General features: G+C 34.3%; 1 protein-coding gene across 2 annotated transcripts in view; it reads left to right on the plus strand.

Moving 5' to 3' along the window:
• Positions 1–162: 162 nt before the first annotated feature.
• Positions 163–16,368, plus strand: part of LOC149803605 (sorting nexin-29-like) — a 96,681-nt gene continuing 80,475 nt past the window's right edge. For both annotated transcript variants that reach the window (XR_016420233.1, XM_089953355.1), the window contains exons 1-5: positions 163–299; positions 5,759–5,829; positions 6,240–6,292; positions 11,549–11,629; positions 12,235–12,311. Coding sequence is in view for 1 of the 2 variants with exons in the window: in XM_089953355.1 (XP_089809481.1) it covers positions 293–299; positions 5,759–5,829; positions 6,240–6,292; positions 11,549–11,629; positions 12,235–12,311 (289 nt within the window). In the remaining variant the exon portion in view is untranslated. The remainder of the gene's footprint in view (positions 300–5,758; positions 5,830–6,239; positions 6,293–11,548; positions 11,630–12,234; positions 12,312–16,368) is intronic.

Below are 16,368 nucleotides of genomic sequence, written 5' to 3' on the forward strand. Positions count from 1 at the left end.
CGGTGGTATAAGCTGAGTTTGCTTTAAGCTGATGAATGGAGTTTATATAAATTTGTTTTAGATTTTTTTAATTTGTTGTATTTTGTGTGTAATTTATATGTAAGCTTGTTACTACCTCGGACTTCGGCACTTGTTCTCGATTTATATGTGCCACATGATTGATCATGTGACTGCTGAAAGGAGGGTAGTGTTTACTGTCTGTTAGTTTGTACGACATTCAGGTTACACACGGGCAGTCATACCTCTGTTTGCGTACCCTGTTTTGGAGATGTAACCACAAGAGACCCCAAATATGAATGGTGAGTTCCCAAATCGTGCTTTTGATGATTACAAGTTTCCGTTATCAAAGATAAAAGCGTGACAGAACTCAAAACGATGAACCTTTCGTCACCCTGTGTTAGATAGAGAAATTTAGCCTATACCCCATCATAATTGTCTAGAATTCTGACACGGGGTGGGAAAGGTCGGATGAAAGTTGGATTGATTAATGACAGTTTTACACTGTTAAAATAATAAATATTGTGCTATGTTGTTGATACATTTGAATGAAAGTGCTTAAGTAATATATTTTTATGAAAGTATTTAAGTAGATATTTGAGTTTTTTATGTTTGCGTAATTAGCACACCTCTATTTGCAAATAGAAATCGTTATAACTGTTACAGTACTTCAGTTGTTTATGCTGTCATATGTATATGTCTAACATTAAATTATTAACTCTTAAATTTACATTAATATATTTACCTAAATTGTCCTCCATTTGTTTCCAAATTCCTCTATAAAATCACAAAATCTCAAAATTTTACATTGATGTTTGATTTTGCTCTGTATCTTAATTATAATTTTTTGGTAATATGTGCATATGACAAAATGTCGACTTGTCTTTTCTTTTTCTTGCTGCTAGGTGTTAATATTGATCCTTTTTTTTGTTCTTGAACAATTGGAAATGGAAACTAGCACTTTTTCACCATTATTTAAAATACTAAAGTCATGTATATTTGGGTACAAATGTTGATATTGGAGGGGGGCTTTTAGTTAATGATTTTGAAACATCATAGTTAATTGGTCATCATTATTGCTGATCAGTAAATGTATCAGATATTGGATTAATAATTTTTTCTACAGAGGAAGATAGGTATAAATTTATATTATTGTTATGATTATGAATAAATTGCTCAGGGTATGTGAAAATGAGGAAGACTGCATGTTGTATGGGGACCACAAAAGTTATACATATTCACAAGTTTCAGTGATTCAATACATTGAAACAATACGAAAGTAATAATTTTTTAAAAAATGCACTTGCATAGTCACCATAAGATTGCTTTCACTCACATGTGTGAGTGCATAAATTAACTGTACTAGTCATATACAAGATCTTATGTGATGGCCTGTTGTCTTTTGTCTCTCATCTGCTGTCTGCCACTCAGCCATCTGTTATTGCTAGCCTTCATAAAAAGATATGGAGGATTGCTTTGAAACTTTACACACAAATTCATTCCAAGGTCCAGTTTGTCCTAAGTGAAAATTATTGGTCAGACATACAATATGGCTGCCACATTAGCCATCTTGAAATTCTTGTCATCGCAACTTCTCCGGTATGGAAATAATATTGACATGGGATTTTCAACAGAAGATTTATTTTGATGTCTAATTAGTTTTCAGTGAAAATGGTTCTTCTAAGACATCCACCATGGCCATCAAAGCAGTCAGCTTGATAATCTTGTTCTAGCTATTCTTGAATGGATGGTCATATCAACATGGGGGTTACTAAAAGACTTCTTATAATGTCTAGTTGGTCCTAAATGAACAAGGTGCCAGTAGCAGTCATTTTGAAAAATCTTGTTACTTCTTCTATATCAGCATGGGTTTTTACTAAAAGACATCTTCTGATGTCTAGTTCGTCCTAAATGAAAATCCTTTTACTCTGTCATCCAATATGGCCATCACAGCAGTTGTCTTGAAAATCTTATCGCTACTCCTTCAGATCAACACAGGATTTTCACTAAAAGACTTTTATAAGGTCTAGGAAAATTATGCCATTCTGACATCCAAAATAGTCTTAAGTAAAATTTGTGCTGACATGATATGCAAGTTGGCTGCAACAGTGGCCATTTTGAAAATCTTAATGCCACTCCACCTAGATAGAAAGTCATATCAAGATTGTTTTTTTACCAGAATTATTATGATGTGTGGTAAGTTGTGTAAATGCAAATAGTACCAATATGACTGAAAATCTTTTGAAAATTCTGATTGTAAGTCATATCAACATCGGATTTTCACTTGGAGATATTATAGTATTTAGTTGGACCTTAATAAAAAAAAGTGTGTATCTGGCCTCAGATATGGCTGTCACAATAATCATAATAAAATCTCATTGCAAATTCTGTTGATTGGATGGTCATATCAGCACGGGAATTTCACGAAGTATATAGTTTGCCTTTAATTAAAATGGTGTTGATTTTACATCCACTATTTTTGCCACAACGGCTAATTTGAAAATATTACTGCTTAAGAATATCTGAGATGATTTTGAAACGAAGCAGTTAGAAAGAAGGAAATTGTCTTTCCTTAAATTTATGAAAATTCATTTTGGACATTAGTGCATCAATTTCTTTGATGGATACTCATTCTCTTTGTTCTGTTTCTTTATGTTATGCATTGTTTAGTTTTATTTAAAGCTTTTCCTCAACATTTAATTTGCCTTTCATCATTTGATTTAGTGCTTGGTTAATGTAATTTCTTTGCCCAAAAAATAGCATAGTGCTTGGTTAATTTAATTTCTTTGCACAAAAAAAAAATAACAATCAAATTTGTGTTTTTATGTTCAGCTGCTTTAGTTTACATATTGCTTAATTAAGCATGCTCTGATATTTGTTATATTTATTCCTTTCAGACTTTGTTACAATTCTGTCTTCAAAAATGCTGATAATCCTTGGATCAATACCTGTCATGACTCTTAAGAAAGTGAAAATATGCTTCATATATACAATGTCCAGTCCGTTGGAAGTTTGATTAAATAGCCTTCATCTAACTGTGAAAAGTTAGTCATAGAGGAAGAAAAAGTGGGGTATTTAGCTTAGTTCTTTAATATACCAGAGGTATTTTTTTTAATTGGCTTGGTTGGTGGGGTGGGGTAGGGTAATTTCTTTTCATTTCAAACTGGTAACAAATATTTCTTTGTCTTTATTTCCACTCGGTACATAAACTAACTGTAACTACATGTATACTTGTTATTTTTATTTTTATTCGATTATTTATTTACATTTGTGATTAAACATTTTAGCCTTATTTGTTATAAGCATATAATATTTCCTGGTAAATTATTAAAAAAGAATTAAATTTCCTCTGATGAATCAAGAGAATCTTTTGATCTTATTTGGTGTAATTGTTAAAATGAAGTGAATAAAGTTAAGCAGATACCGACATGAAGATTAAAGAACTATTTGATTTTCCAACTACACAACCTAAGAATGTTTTTGTCAGTTATGCGTGGAAGCACTCCTTTTGTTTGTCCACATTGGGCAAAAAATCTCCAGAACATCCATTTGAGTGGATTAAGAAATTAAAAGGATATTTTTGTGGTTATTGTTAAATTAACCACCCAAAACAAAAGATTGATTACAAGGAGACTAACACCTATTAATTCCTTATAGAAATAAAAATCTCCTTAATTTTATTATTTTCACTAATACTCTGAAAATGGAATTTAAAAGTAGAGAAATCTCAGTGTTTACTTCCACATTCATTGCTGTTTGAGGAATGTATCTGTGATAGTAAATTCCAGGAATTTATTATTGTGCAATGTCGGATGTCTACATTATGATTGGGAGGCCATGGCGGGGGAGGGGGGGCTTTAGATTGTGACGTGTTCTATATGACACATGACTTCTGGAACCAGTAATTATTTTAAAACCTGATTGTCTCTTTTTTTTGTCTTTCATTTTCTATTTTGACTGTTCATAATGTTGGAAATATACTTGTCATACAAGACATTGATTATGAAAAGATAATATTGATGATCCAGTTTAATGGGCTCCATTATTTCCCAGATTCTGTGGTCTTTTGTAATTGAATATGTTTTTTAAAGCTTTTACAAATGTTATAAAAATTAATATTTTTATCAGGATCATAATGGAAGATACTGTTACCTGAAATTTGTTTCATTTAAAATTTACACAACATTCCAAATTTAATGCAACGAAGAACTGTTGAGAACATGCTGGATCCCTCATATTGAAAATGCTTAGTTTGCACCAGTAATTATGATTAAATATATGCAAGTGAAAGCTGATGTATTTACTATTTTTGGCAAATAAATTTTTGATATTTAAAAAACAAACTATTACCAAAACCTCCGGACCCATTTTGGAAAGGGATGAAACATTGGCAACCGTACATACATACAGACAGACAGACAGATAGACATACATATTAACAAGGAACAGCACTATTTTGTCACACTTCAAATAGAAATATAAATATACTGTCCTGTATTTTGTAAACAGAGTGACTATTATATTGAGTGATTATAATAGATCACATGTGGAAACATGCTGTCGGCTGTCACAATCATCTCAGAGTTCCATGTGCTCTGCTTCATTTCTTCCTTTGTCTGCAAACAGGAAATATGCAATAATTAAATTTAGGTGAAATGGGCATAGGGCAAAATGATCCAGTGTGAACATGCATTAGGCTGAAATGATCCAGTACCTTAAAGAGTAAGTAACAATCCCATTTTGACTGGTTTCATACGCAACTGGGTACAGACCCTTTATTTGTTGTTTTTTCTGTACAGTAGTCATGTAGCAGGCATGGTTGGTATTGATTCATCAATATGACAAGAAACAGTTTTTCTACAGTATGAACCATGTTTAATTAAAAAGAATGTTTTCTTTCAGGATGTCCACTAGTAAATTTGTGATCATGTAAAGTTTGCTGTCATGATATTGGATAAATCAGTAGTGTTGACAATATTGGATATTCATACTCTTTCACTATTGGGCAACAGTACTGGTACACTGTGGATATTGGCTGTACCAGTATTGTATAGTGGGCAACAGTACTGGTACACTGCAAATACTGGATGTACAGTATTGTGTATTGGGCACCAGTACTGGTCCACTGCAGCTACTGGCAGTATCAGTATTACATACAGGTCATCAGTCCTGGCATCCTGCAGATACTGGCAGTACCAGTATTGTACTAGTGTTATATATTGGGCAACAGTATTGGTACACTTCATATACTGGTTGTGCTGGTGTTATATATTGGGCAACAGTATTGGTAAACTGCAGATACTGGCTGTACCTGTATTGAAGTTTGGGCAACAATAATGATGTGCTGCAGATATTGGCTGTACGAATATAGTGATGGTACCAATACTGGGATTTTGCCAGTATTCTTAATAAATGATCAGTGTAGCAGATGTATTGGTTAGGGATTAGATCTAGCCTTATCGAAAATAAGTGTAGCCATCACCCATATAAAGGCAAGCTATATCCATGCATGCATACTAAAATTCAAGGGCATGCATCGTAAGTATTGCAGATAATAATATTGACTGCTAAAGGAACTTGTGGTCACCAGTTTAATTATACTGTCAGAGAATGATGGAAAGTACACTGAATTTGTAGAATTGCTTGTAGAAAACATGATAATTATTAATTGATAAAAATGGAAATACAATTATTACTTTCATAAAAGTATTCTGCATTCAAAATTGTACAAAGATTTGTATTTTATTTTATGATTTTTCAGCATCTGATGATGACCCACATGCAAAGGAAAGGCAGAGTTTGCAAACCAGGCTTCTGAATGCTGTCAAGCAGGTGGAGTTAGTCGTACCATTTGTAGAATCTGAAACTGAGAATATGCAGATTTTACAAAAAACAATTGGAGACAAATGTCGATGTAATTCCTGGATAGATTTGCAATCCCTAACCTAAACTCATGGTTTGACCAGCATTGTTCCGTCTTGGTTGTTAAGTGCTGTAATATCAGAAAAATTTGGAGAAATGGTTTAATTAATTATTTTGATCATATTATTATATTCTATGTATACGTTATCCTTTGCTTCTTTTAATGTTAGATAAATATAAATGTACTATTGAATTTTATTAAGCCTATTTTGTACAATGACCTGCACAATGATAATTTCTAAAACTTAGCTGTGTTTCATACTGTAGTTGTATAATTAGTGATTTAATTTTTGCTTATTTTAGTATTTATTTTCCTTTAGTGTCAAGTGCGGTTTGGAGGCAAAACTGAGCTTGCCACAGAATTAGACAGCAGGTTTGTATGAAACAAAATTTTTATGCCAAACCATCTAAGTACAATTTTGTGTCAAATACTGTAAAAAATCCTGTTATAATATGCGCTTCTGTTGAAAGTTTTCACAAGAAGGTCAGCCCATGCATTATAAATGGGAACAAACTGTTTTGAAATATTTTTTCTGACAGGATGAGAAGATCTAAAGATGTATCAAGCTCAATGCTATGTCAATAATGCTTGCAAATCAGACATTTTCTGCACTGTGAGCACCAAAAATTAGTACGAAGTGGGTCTTTTAACTGCTTATATATCACAGTTTCTAAATATTTTGAATTAAAAAAATAAATAATTCTGGCGAAACTGCTGGTTATATAAATCAGTTTTTAATGGAGCTGTCATCAGCTTGAGGAAGCCAACTCAAACAATGAAATTTTGCATAATGCGAAGACATATATTACATTAGTGAGCTCTGCTATGGTAAGGATAAGTACAATCTTTTGTACCAGCTGTTTTGGGGGGCCATCAGCCTACCACCTAAATTTAGCAATGTGGTAGTAGAAAGTAACATATTACTGCTATTAGGTATGTATTGCAAATAATCTCTTTTGTCGTGTTTTGTCCTGTAGTATTGGTCCAAGTCAGACAAGGAAAGTATTGTATTCTGTATGATAGCTATAACTAAGGAATCAGACTGAGATCATGTTCTTTTCAATTCTGGGCCATCACATACTAATTGGAGGATAGAATATTTATCTTTGACTGGGGACTTGATATTCCAGAAAATGTAAGCAATGCAAAAGTAGCAGATAAATATTATGTAGTTAAAGTTAGTTTCCCCCACCCCAACCCCCCAAAACCCTCAAAACCAACTGTATGTTTACACATTTTAGCAAAAACCACAAGTGAAACAAATGAAATTTGGTGCACATTTTTGTTTTTCCTGTTTAGATGACCTGTTGAGATTTTTAGGCCAAGATAGCAGTTTTTCATTTATTTATACATTTTAAAATTTGTTTTTGTTTGTTTTAACTTAACTTGGTTGTAAGGCCAAGTGAGCTTAAGTTATGGCCCTTCATGTAGCATTCTTCGTCCATTGTCTGTTGTGCATTTACATCCATGGGTTTGTATCATCAACATCTCTGACGAGTTCAAGAATGAGTGAGATCCATGCATATTATTGAGAGAACATTGTGTCTGATTAGCTAACTTTAATACCACTCAGGCGTCCATATTTCTGATCCACTTGGAATTTATGCTATATCATTTAGATCAGGGTGGTCCAACATTTTCAACACCATTTGCCACATGGACCAAAAATGTAAAGTTTGTGGGCCATGCCTGATATTTATTATAGTAAATTATGCTATATTTATAGAACTGAATTTTGTATGAGTGGGCCACAAAAGAATGACCCATGGACCTGTAGTTGGACAACTCTGATTTAGGTCTTGGATGAGTTCAATGATGAATAAGATCCTTGAATAATAATGAAATAATCTTGGATAATAATGAAGTAATCTTGGATCAGGTTTTGTAACCTTGTTACCATGCTAGAAATCAGCCCTCTTATCCAGTTTTTAACAGACTCATACTTTGAACATCAATGTCGTGGACAGGTTTGATAATGACCAAGATGCATGCATATTAATCAAGTTGTCTTACATCTGTTTGACTGAGTTTATTGCCACCTTTGAAGCCATATTTGTGATCAAATTGTGATTAGACTTGGAAAAAAACTTTCACGTCATCAATATCATATATAGATATGATAATTTTTTAGATCCACACTTATCACATAATTGGTACAGTTTTCCTATAGTATGTGCAGTTTCATATTTTTTATATCATAACATGTTGCATATCACTTTATGTGATTCTGATTGGTCCAAACAAGTCCATGTAATTATTATGAATTTTCTCTGTACTAATTAGATGTGATCATGGGAAAACTTTTTAAACCCCGCCTTGTGGAATTTTTTTGTTTTCAGTGAACATTTAAGTGGCCATATTTTAACTCGAGTCATGAAATGGAATTGGGGGGAAAAAATGGCCTCATCTGTCTTAATAAAGCCAATTTACCTCCATAGTTATGTCATATGTCATATGAAAAATGGCATTAAACCCAATGACAAGAACAACAAGAAGTAAAACTAAGGGTATTGATCAGTTGATAGCTGGTGTGTTGGGTGGGGGTGGAGGGGGTGGCATAACTGTAACATGGAATCCATCCTATATGCAAGCATGGTTTAAATGTTAACGTACAGAAGTTAATTAACTCACCTCTGTTCACAGAAGAGTGTGGATAAAAAACTACAGCATATTTACACAGTAAATATATGACGCAAATCTGACTCAAAATGAAATTTGTTTATGTTTTCTGTACAGTCTACTGTTCCATATCGAATACTGTCAATATCCAGTTACAAATACATTACTGTAAATATATGAATTTCTGCATCCAGTAATCCTTTCACATGAAAATTACAACAATGTAATGTTGAGTGTGATAGTAACACTTTAGGTTAAACAGAGATCATCTACTCTAGGCCTACTCTAGCTGGTACTGTATCAAACAATGTGACATCACACCCATTGGATATTCTGTGTTGAAAAATTATTTTGTAAAATGTTCTGTTTATTCAGATGGATGCTTGTTGTTTGTTTTATATTTTGTAATAAGGTATAATCTATCTTTAAACTTTAATATCAGCTTAACTTTGTTTGGGATTATATTTTATGCACAACAAATAAAAGGTGCAGCATCTATCAGAATGAATAAAATTATTAGTTCTTTCTATCTAAATAATTTCCACTGAAATAAAAGTTATGTGATTAAAAGAATCTCAAATGGGTAATGATTTAATATTAAATTTATGAAACTCCTTGAATAATGTCCAGCTTTATAAATTTAGTATTTAGTCATCTGAGAGCCTCTATATATTAATTATGTAATCTTGCATTTGATTGGCCAAGCATGTTACCAGTTCAGTTGCCAGATTTGTGATCCAGTTTTGATGAAACCTAAAATATATGCTTATCTTGAACAGTATTTAACACATTAACCCCTGGTAACGAGTTTACATGGCAGGAGTTAGTAGCCTACTGCCGAGGTCTGTAGCATCAAGGTCATGTATGATACACTAAAGTGGGTGGTATTAGAGAAAGGGAGACAGATGTAGCTCTACATTGATACCAAAATAATCAGGAATTTCTACCAACATTCGCTTGTGGTCAGAATCTGATTTTGTGTCTGGATTTTAGACTTTTTGGTCTTAAATCTAAGGCAGACCGGTATGAACTGCAAAACAGACAGATGAACGTTTGCAAAAAGTAATATAAGTTGGGCATTTGGAATAAAAAGTTGTTTTGATACGAAAATAATAGGTCCGTTAAGCAAAAAAAACCCAAAACAGAAAAGAACTCCAACTTTTACCCTTCTGCTCATGCGCGAGCCAAATAGCCAATGAAAAGTGATGTTTCTGACACAACTAGGCAGTATGTTATTGGAAGATTACTTGGAAGTTGATGTTTTAGGATGTATTCAGAAATAGCTTTCAAAATGTGTTTCCTACTCGAATTTCAGACAAAAACGACAGAAACCTCCAGGGGTTAATGTGTTAATAGTGAGAAAGAGCTATGCATATTAAGGACGTCATCTTACATCTGATTGGGTTACTTTGTTATTATCATGGGAGCCATAATTCTTATCCAGTTTTGATCAATATTGGAATTGTATTTTTAAGATCTTTGATGAATTTATGATGAGCAAAATCTGTATATATAAATGTAGTGATCTTGCATCTGATTGGCTGAACTTGTTTCTACTCTGGAAGCCATATTTCTGAACTGGTCTTGATCTAACTTGAAATATATTTTCAGCATCAAGATCTTAGATTTCATAGTGAGTGATATGCAAGCATATTAATGAGTTGATCTTGCATCTGAATGAATTTTGATCAGACCTTAAATATAGGCTTATATGGTCATTGTGTAATGTAATGGTCTGTGCATATTTAGGCATTGATCTTGCATTTGTCCCATCTGCCCTGCTTTCCTTTTGGCCCAAGATGAATGAAATCAAATTTGATATGAGGTTTTATATTAAGATGACCAAATTAAAGTTTGATTACTACTGTTTCCTGGCAAAGTTGTATGGCGTTATGATCCCTGTTCTGCATAGATCTTTGCCCTTTAATTGCATGATATTGGCAGGAGCATCTGTATTATATGGACACAAATATTGTTTATACAATTAATCATTAGCGTCTTTGGATATATAAGAATAATGATAATACATGTTAGTGAAGTGAGGATATTTGAATAAACAACTTTGAGCATTTTAGCTTTGCTCTTGGGTTTAATATATCCCCATGTATTCTGGCAAACTTTAGAAACTGTGTACAATCCCTATATTAAAGATTTTTTGTCTTTTTGAATGTGGATTATCAGCAATTGTAAGATTTGTGTTCAGATTTTGTAATATTACAATATTTACATCAAATATGTTTCACATGTAAGAAAAATAACAGAACATGAGCGGGTGGCCGAGTGGTCTAAATCGCTCTGTTACAGATCACTGCCATCTCACCTCTGTCTGTGTGGGTTCGAGTCTCGGATTCTGCTAATGTGGGTACATGAGAAAGCTTGCCAGTAGCTTCTCGAGGATCGGTGGTTCTTTCCGGGGTATTCCCGGGTTCTTCCTCCACCATTAATACTGGCTGCCATATATAGCCTATCGTGTGCCGAAAAATGGTGTTAAACCCTACAACAACAACAACAACAGAACATTAGCACAGAAAAGGAAAACCCATCAATCCAACTCCAGCATTAAATCATTTGAGGCCAATTAATAAGTTTGCCTTTTTCTGCACTGCCCATGGAGCATGGGAAAGAAATTGGCATTCCTTGTATGACAACATTATTGTTGTTCTGATAGACCCCTACATTATTCTTTTGCTTCTCAGAAATATTTGCCTTTATAAAAAAAAACTTGGTTTAAATTTATTTTGAGTAGTACTACTTACCACTGATAGGTCATAGTGCCCTTCATTTCACATTCAAGTGATTTTATCTTAAATTTGGTACATTTAGCTTAATTTATTTTGATACTATTGCATGTATGGTCATGAAACTTGCTAAGGTATTTCATTTTGATTACTGATGTTGACTGTATTATAAGGTAGGTCACATTGACCTTGTCTGTTGCATAGTTGACTGTTCTAGGTTTTTTTGACATTAATCAACAACATAGCATTCAAAGGTATTCTTGTGTTTCAGGGTATCCTGCTTATGTGCTGCCTGGGAGGCTGTCTTACAGCATGGATTAAAGAGCAACAGCAAGGCATTAACAGCCCTGAGGTACCATTTACTGTGCATATAACATTTGCAATTTTGTCTTTACTTTGATCATGTACACCTGGTACATATGGTATACAATATTTGGTCACAAATGAAATTCAGAACATGAATTTTTGTCAGATAACTTAGGAAGAGTTAGGATTTGTTGCCCACAGATCAGTGACCTTTTACAGGATTTAGCTACTTGTTTCAGTAATTGCTAGCTTAATGTCCTGCGGGATTTGAACACTGCATAGTTAAAACACATGAATGAGCATAGAAAGCATGAGCCATGTTCTTGCAGGGTTATCTATTTTAGTGCAGGAAATCAATCATACAGGATTTTCTGACATTTTCTTTCTTTTTACTAGCCTTTATTTTGTTTTATTCATATAAATGCTGTACCCTTGTTTTATTTATTTATTGCATTTTATTCAAAATCTTAGATGCTGCCATTGGAGGTCCCGTAGTCTACTTTATCTTGTGGAAGGTGGTGCTCTTCAGATTCAAGTTTTGTTGCCAAGAAAACATACATGCATTTTCTGATAGCTATTTTCCAACAGCTGATTTCCACTCTCAAATCTGCAATGCTTTTTAATGTTTAAAAATTATGTCTTTCCTAACAGGCAGGTAACAGAGCTTCCAGGACTGAACAAAGTGACTGGGATATTCACAGATTTAAAGAATATTGAAACTGAACCAGGTTGGTAATGCAAAGAAAGAAAGTTGTATTAGGTCCTAAATATGGTTCTTTAAAACAATGACCCTTCATAATAATGCTATGCAGGGCAGCCATAAGAGTGTACTTTGTTATAATGAGGTGCACAATACTGGGGTACATTATACACATCATTACTATTACATAATGTAATGATATCCATGAGCATACTATAGATACTTTACATAATGCAAAGGTATCCATGATCATACACACATTATAAAAGGGACTGTTATACTGAGGTACCTTATACTGGGGTACATTATACACCATATTACTATTATATAATGTAATATGATCCATGATCAAACTCACCTTATAAAAGGGACGGTGTTATACTGATGCACCCTGTAGTGGGGTAAATTGTACACAGTATTACTATAACATAATGTAATGAGGGACCCCAAGTGGCCGAGTGGTCTAAAGTACTCACCGTTACGAATCACTGCCATCTCACCTCTGTCTGCGTGGGTTCGAGTCTCAGGCTTAGTCAGTGTGGGTTCATGAGAAAGCTTGTCAGTAGCTTCTCGTGGGTTGGTGGTTCTTTCCGGGGGTTTTCTGGGTTCTTCTTCTACCATTGATACTGGCCACCATATATAGCCTATCTTGTGCTGAAAGATGTCGTTAAACCCTACAACAACAACAATAACAAAAACATGATGTAATGGTATCCATGATCATACCCATGTTATAAAATGGAATGTGTTATACTGAGGTGCCCTGTACTGGGGTACATTATACACATTATTACCAGGGATGGTCCTGGCTTTTAAAAAGCTGTCGCCAAAAAAATCACCAACCTCAATATTTTGTTGCCAATTTTCAAAAAGTGTCACCAAAACAAGTAGTGTACATTTTTCCAAGTGTTAATTTAGTCTATTAATGAAACAGGCAATGAAAATTACAAAAGATGGGTTAGTTAATACTTTAATTACAACAAGCATTAACAAAATGTTACAAAGTGTTACATGAAGATCTGTCGCGATTTTAGGACTGCCCACTTGTTGAATGCAGTTTCAAAGTCTAATTTTTCACATCTGTACATGCTGATTCTCATTAAATTCTCGAGAGATGAGATGCAGAGCTTATTTCTGATGTCAGTTTTTATGAAGTTCATCTTACTGAATCCACGTTCACAGTCTACAGTGCTGACAGGTGACACCAGTAGTTTATCAGCAGCCCCACCCCACCCCCACCCCTTTATGGCTAGCTTCACAAAGCTTGTAGTGAATTGCTTCCTAAATCCCAAGAATGATCACTGAATGCTGTATAAATTTTCTCGACAAGCAAAATAGGATCTCCATTCCCACGAATGAAACCTACACGAGTCAACACTGGGCAATATTGGACCGTATATATAAGCATAAATTCACACACAATTTAGGGATTCTTTCACTCCTGTGTTTTGAGAAATAAATAATTATTATTAATTATGCAAAACTGTTTTTTTTGTGCTATTTCTTGTTGCGGAGTTTAAGTCTCTGCAGCCGTAACACGGAATTGATGGCAAAAGGAAAAGATCAATGAGTAAAATGCTGCACTGGCGACATATAATCGTGATTGAGATTTTTTCCATATGCTTTGTATTTATACACAGTGGGTACTTCAAACGTTATCAGTCAGTTTTCTATAAAGATTCAGTGAAACTATTGTATTGGTATATGTTTTAAAAAAAAAAAAAAACACAGAAGGATTAGCCATACAATTAATTGTATCTGTTCTATTCACGTCTTCAGAAGTCGGTCAGTTGTAGGTATAGTTCGGTAGCATGATTGACTGTTTCACAGCATACAGTACTCAGCCCAGATGTCAGCATAAGCAGATTATGATGTAACAATGCACTGTAAAGATGGGATTGTCAATACGAACAAAGGATTGTTTGTGTAACAGATTGATTCCAATGCATTGCTTAGTCAAGTTTGTGGCTTCCTTTCGTTCTCCCTTTTAATTTATCCAGTCCAAATCCATGATTGTATGTACAAATTAAATAACCAAAAAGTATGTCACCAAAAAAATCGCCAGAAGGGATATTTTTGTCGCCAATAAGGGGAAAAAATCGCAATTTGCGACATTGGCGAAGCCCAGGACGATCCCTGATTACTATTACTATTACATAATGGTATCCATGATCATACCCATGTTATAAAAGGGACTGTGTTATACTGAGGTTCCCTGTACTGGGGTACATTATACACAGTATTACTATTACATAGGGGCCCCAAGTGGCCGAGTGGTCTAAAGTGTTCTCCGTTATGGATCACTGCCATCTCACCTCTGTCTGCATGGGTTCGAGTCTCGGATTCAGCCAATGTGGGTATGTGAGAAAGCTTGCCAGTAGCTTCTTGTGGGTCGGTGGTTCTTTCCGGGGTTTTCCCGGGTTCTTCCTCCACCATTAATACTGGCTGCCATGTATAGCCTATCTTGTGCTGAAAAATGGCGTTAAACCCTACAACAACTATTACATAATGGGATCCATGATCATACTTATAAAAGGGACATTGTTTGGCAAGGAGGCATCACTATAATATAGTCATGCATTCAAATGTTTGGTGGGAATGTAATGTCAGCAGTGAGTCAGATTGGTGCACCAGTGTCAATCAGTAGCACACATATAAGGATAGATTCTACAAAACTGGGGGAGATAAAATATCACTGTTACTTCTGTATTAAACATCTGGGGACTTGTGAGGTCCTGCCATTCAAGAATCAGTGCTCTGCTCAAAAAATGCATCCTGATCGTTTTAGGCCTTTGGGTATGTTTGAGTTGATTTGTAACTGCGTGAAACAGTCATAGAATTTTGATCTAACCCCTAGGCAAGCACAAGGGGCGCAGGTCGAAGATTTTGTGGAATGCATAACTGTAAAAGGTGCTGTGACTTTCTGTTATGTAGCACATTTAATCTGACATCAATATTCCTTTGTACCAGCTTCAAATATTCAATAAAATTAGTGTATAATGAAAGGAAATTTTCTTTTCCTGAAATTGTTGTTGTTGTAGGGTTTAACACCATTTTTCAGCACACGATAGGCTATACATGGCAGCCAGTATTAATGGTGGAGGAAGAATCCGAGAATACCCCGGAAAGAACCACTGACCCTCGAGAAGCTACTGGCATGCTTTCTCACATACCCACATTGACCGATCTGAGACTCGAACCTATGCAGACAGAGGTTTTCCTGAAATATTACCAAATGTATTTCATCTTTTGATATAAAAAAAATTAAAAAAAAACATGTTTACTTTTGGTTCAATCACTTATGGAAATTGTCCCATTTTGATTGGCAAAAGGAAATATATCTGATATTAACTTTGAAAATATCTATAATTATAAATAATGCTTCAGTCTGAGTAAACTCTTATACTTGAAAAACTGCATAATTTTCCATTCAGGACTTGTATCTTAGTTGTAAGCAAATGGAAATTTTCCATCAAGGACTTGTATCTTTGTGTAAGCAAATAGAAATTTTCCATTCAGGACTTGTACCTTAGTTGTAAGAAAAATGGAAGTTCTCCATATAGGACTTGTACCTTAGTGTAAGCAGATGGAAATCTTCCATTCAGGACTTGAATCTTTTGTGTAAGCAAATTCAAATCGCCTGGCCAGGACTTGTATCATAGTGTAAGCAAATTGAAATCTTCCAATCAGGACTTGTATCTTACTGCAATCAGATGGAATCCTGCCAAGTTTAAACGTGAACTTCCTTTCACAAAACATACATCTTCTAGGACTTGGAGCTGAAAGGAATTGAAATACAAATGGATGTTAGATTCTCAAATTCTGTTTTGATTTTATCTGCAATATATGTTAAAGACATTTTAGAAACATATTTTCCAGATTCAAATGTTAAATCACTAGATTTAGCTCATTTGGCCATAAGACCAACTGAGCTTATGATAAGGTACTTCATCTGTTGTGAGTCATCCAGTTATATTATTGCTGTTTGCAACTTCTCAAAAACTTCTCATCAGAATTTGAGCAAATTTTAAAGGATGCATCAAGGCTTCACTTTTCTTAATTGCTAAAAATTAAAAACACTTCCA

This window comes from Sinohyriopsis cumingii, chromosome 3 (assembly GCF_028554795.1).
Source record: "Sinohyriopsis cumingii isolate HCF-2022 chromosome 3, ASM2855479v2, whole genome shotgun sequence".
Taxonomy (NCBI): domain Eukaryota; kingdom Metazoa; phylum Mollusca; class Bivalvia; order Unionida; family Unionidae; genus Sinohyriopsis; species Sinohyriopsis cumingii.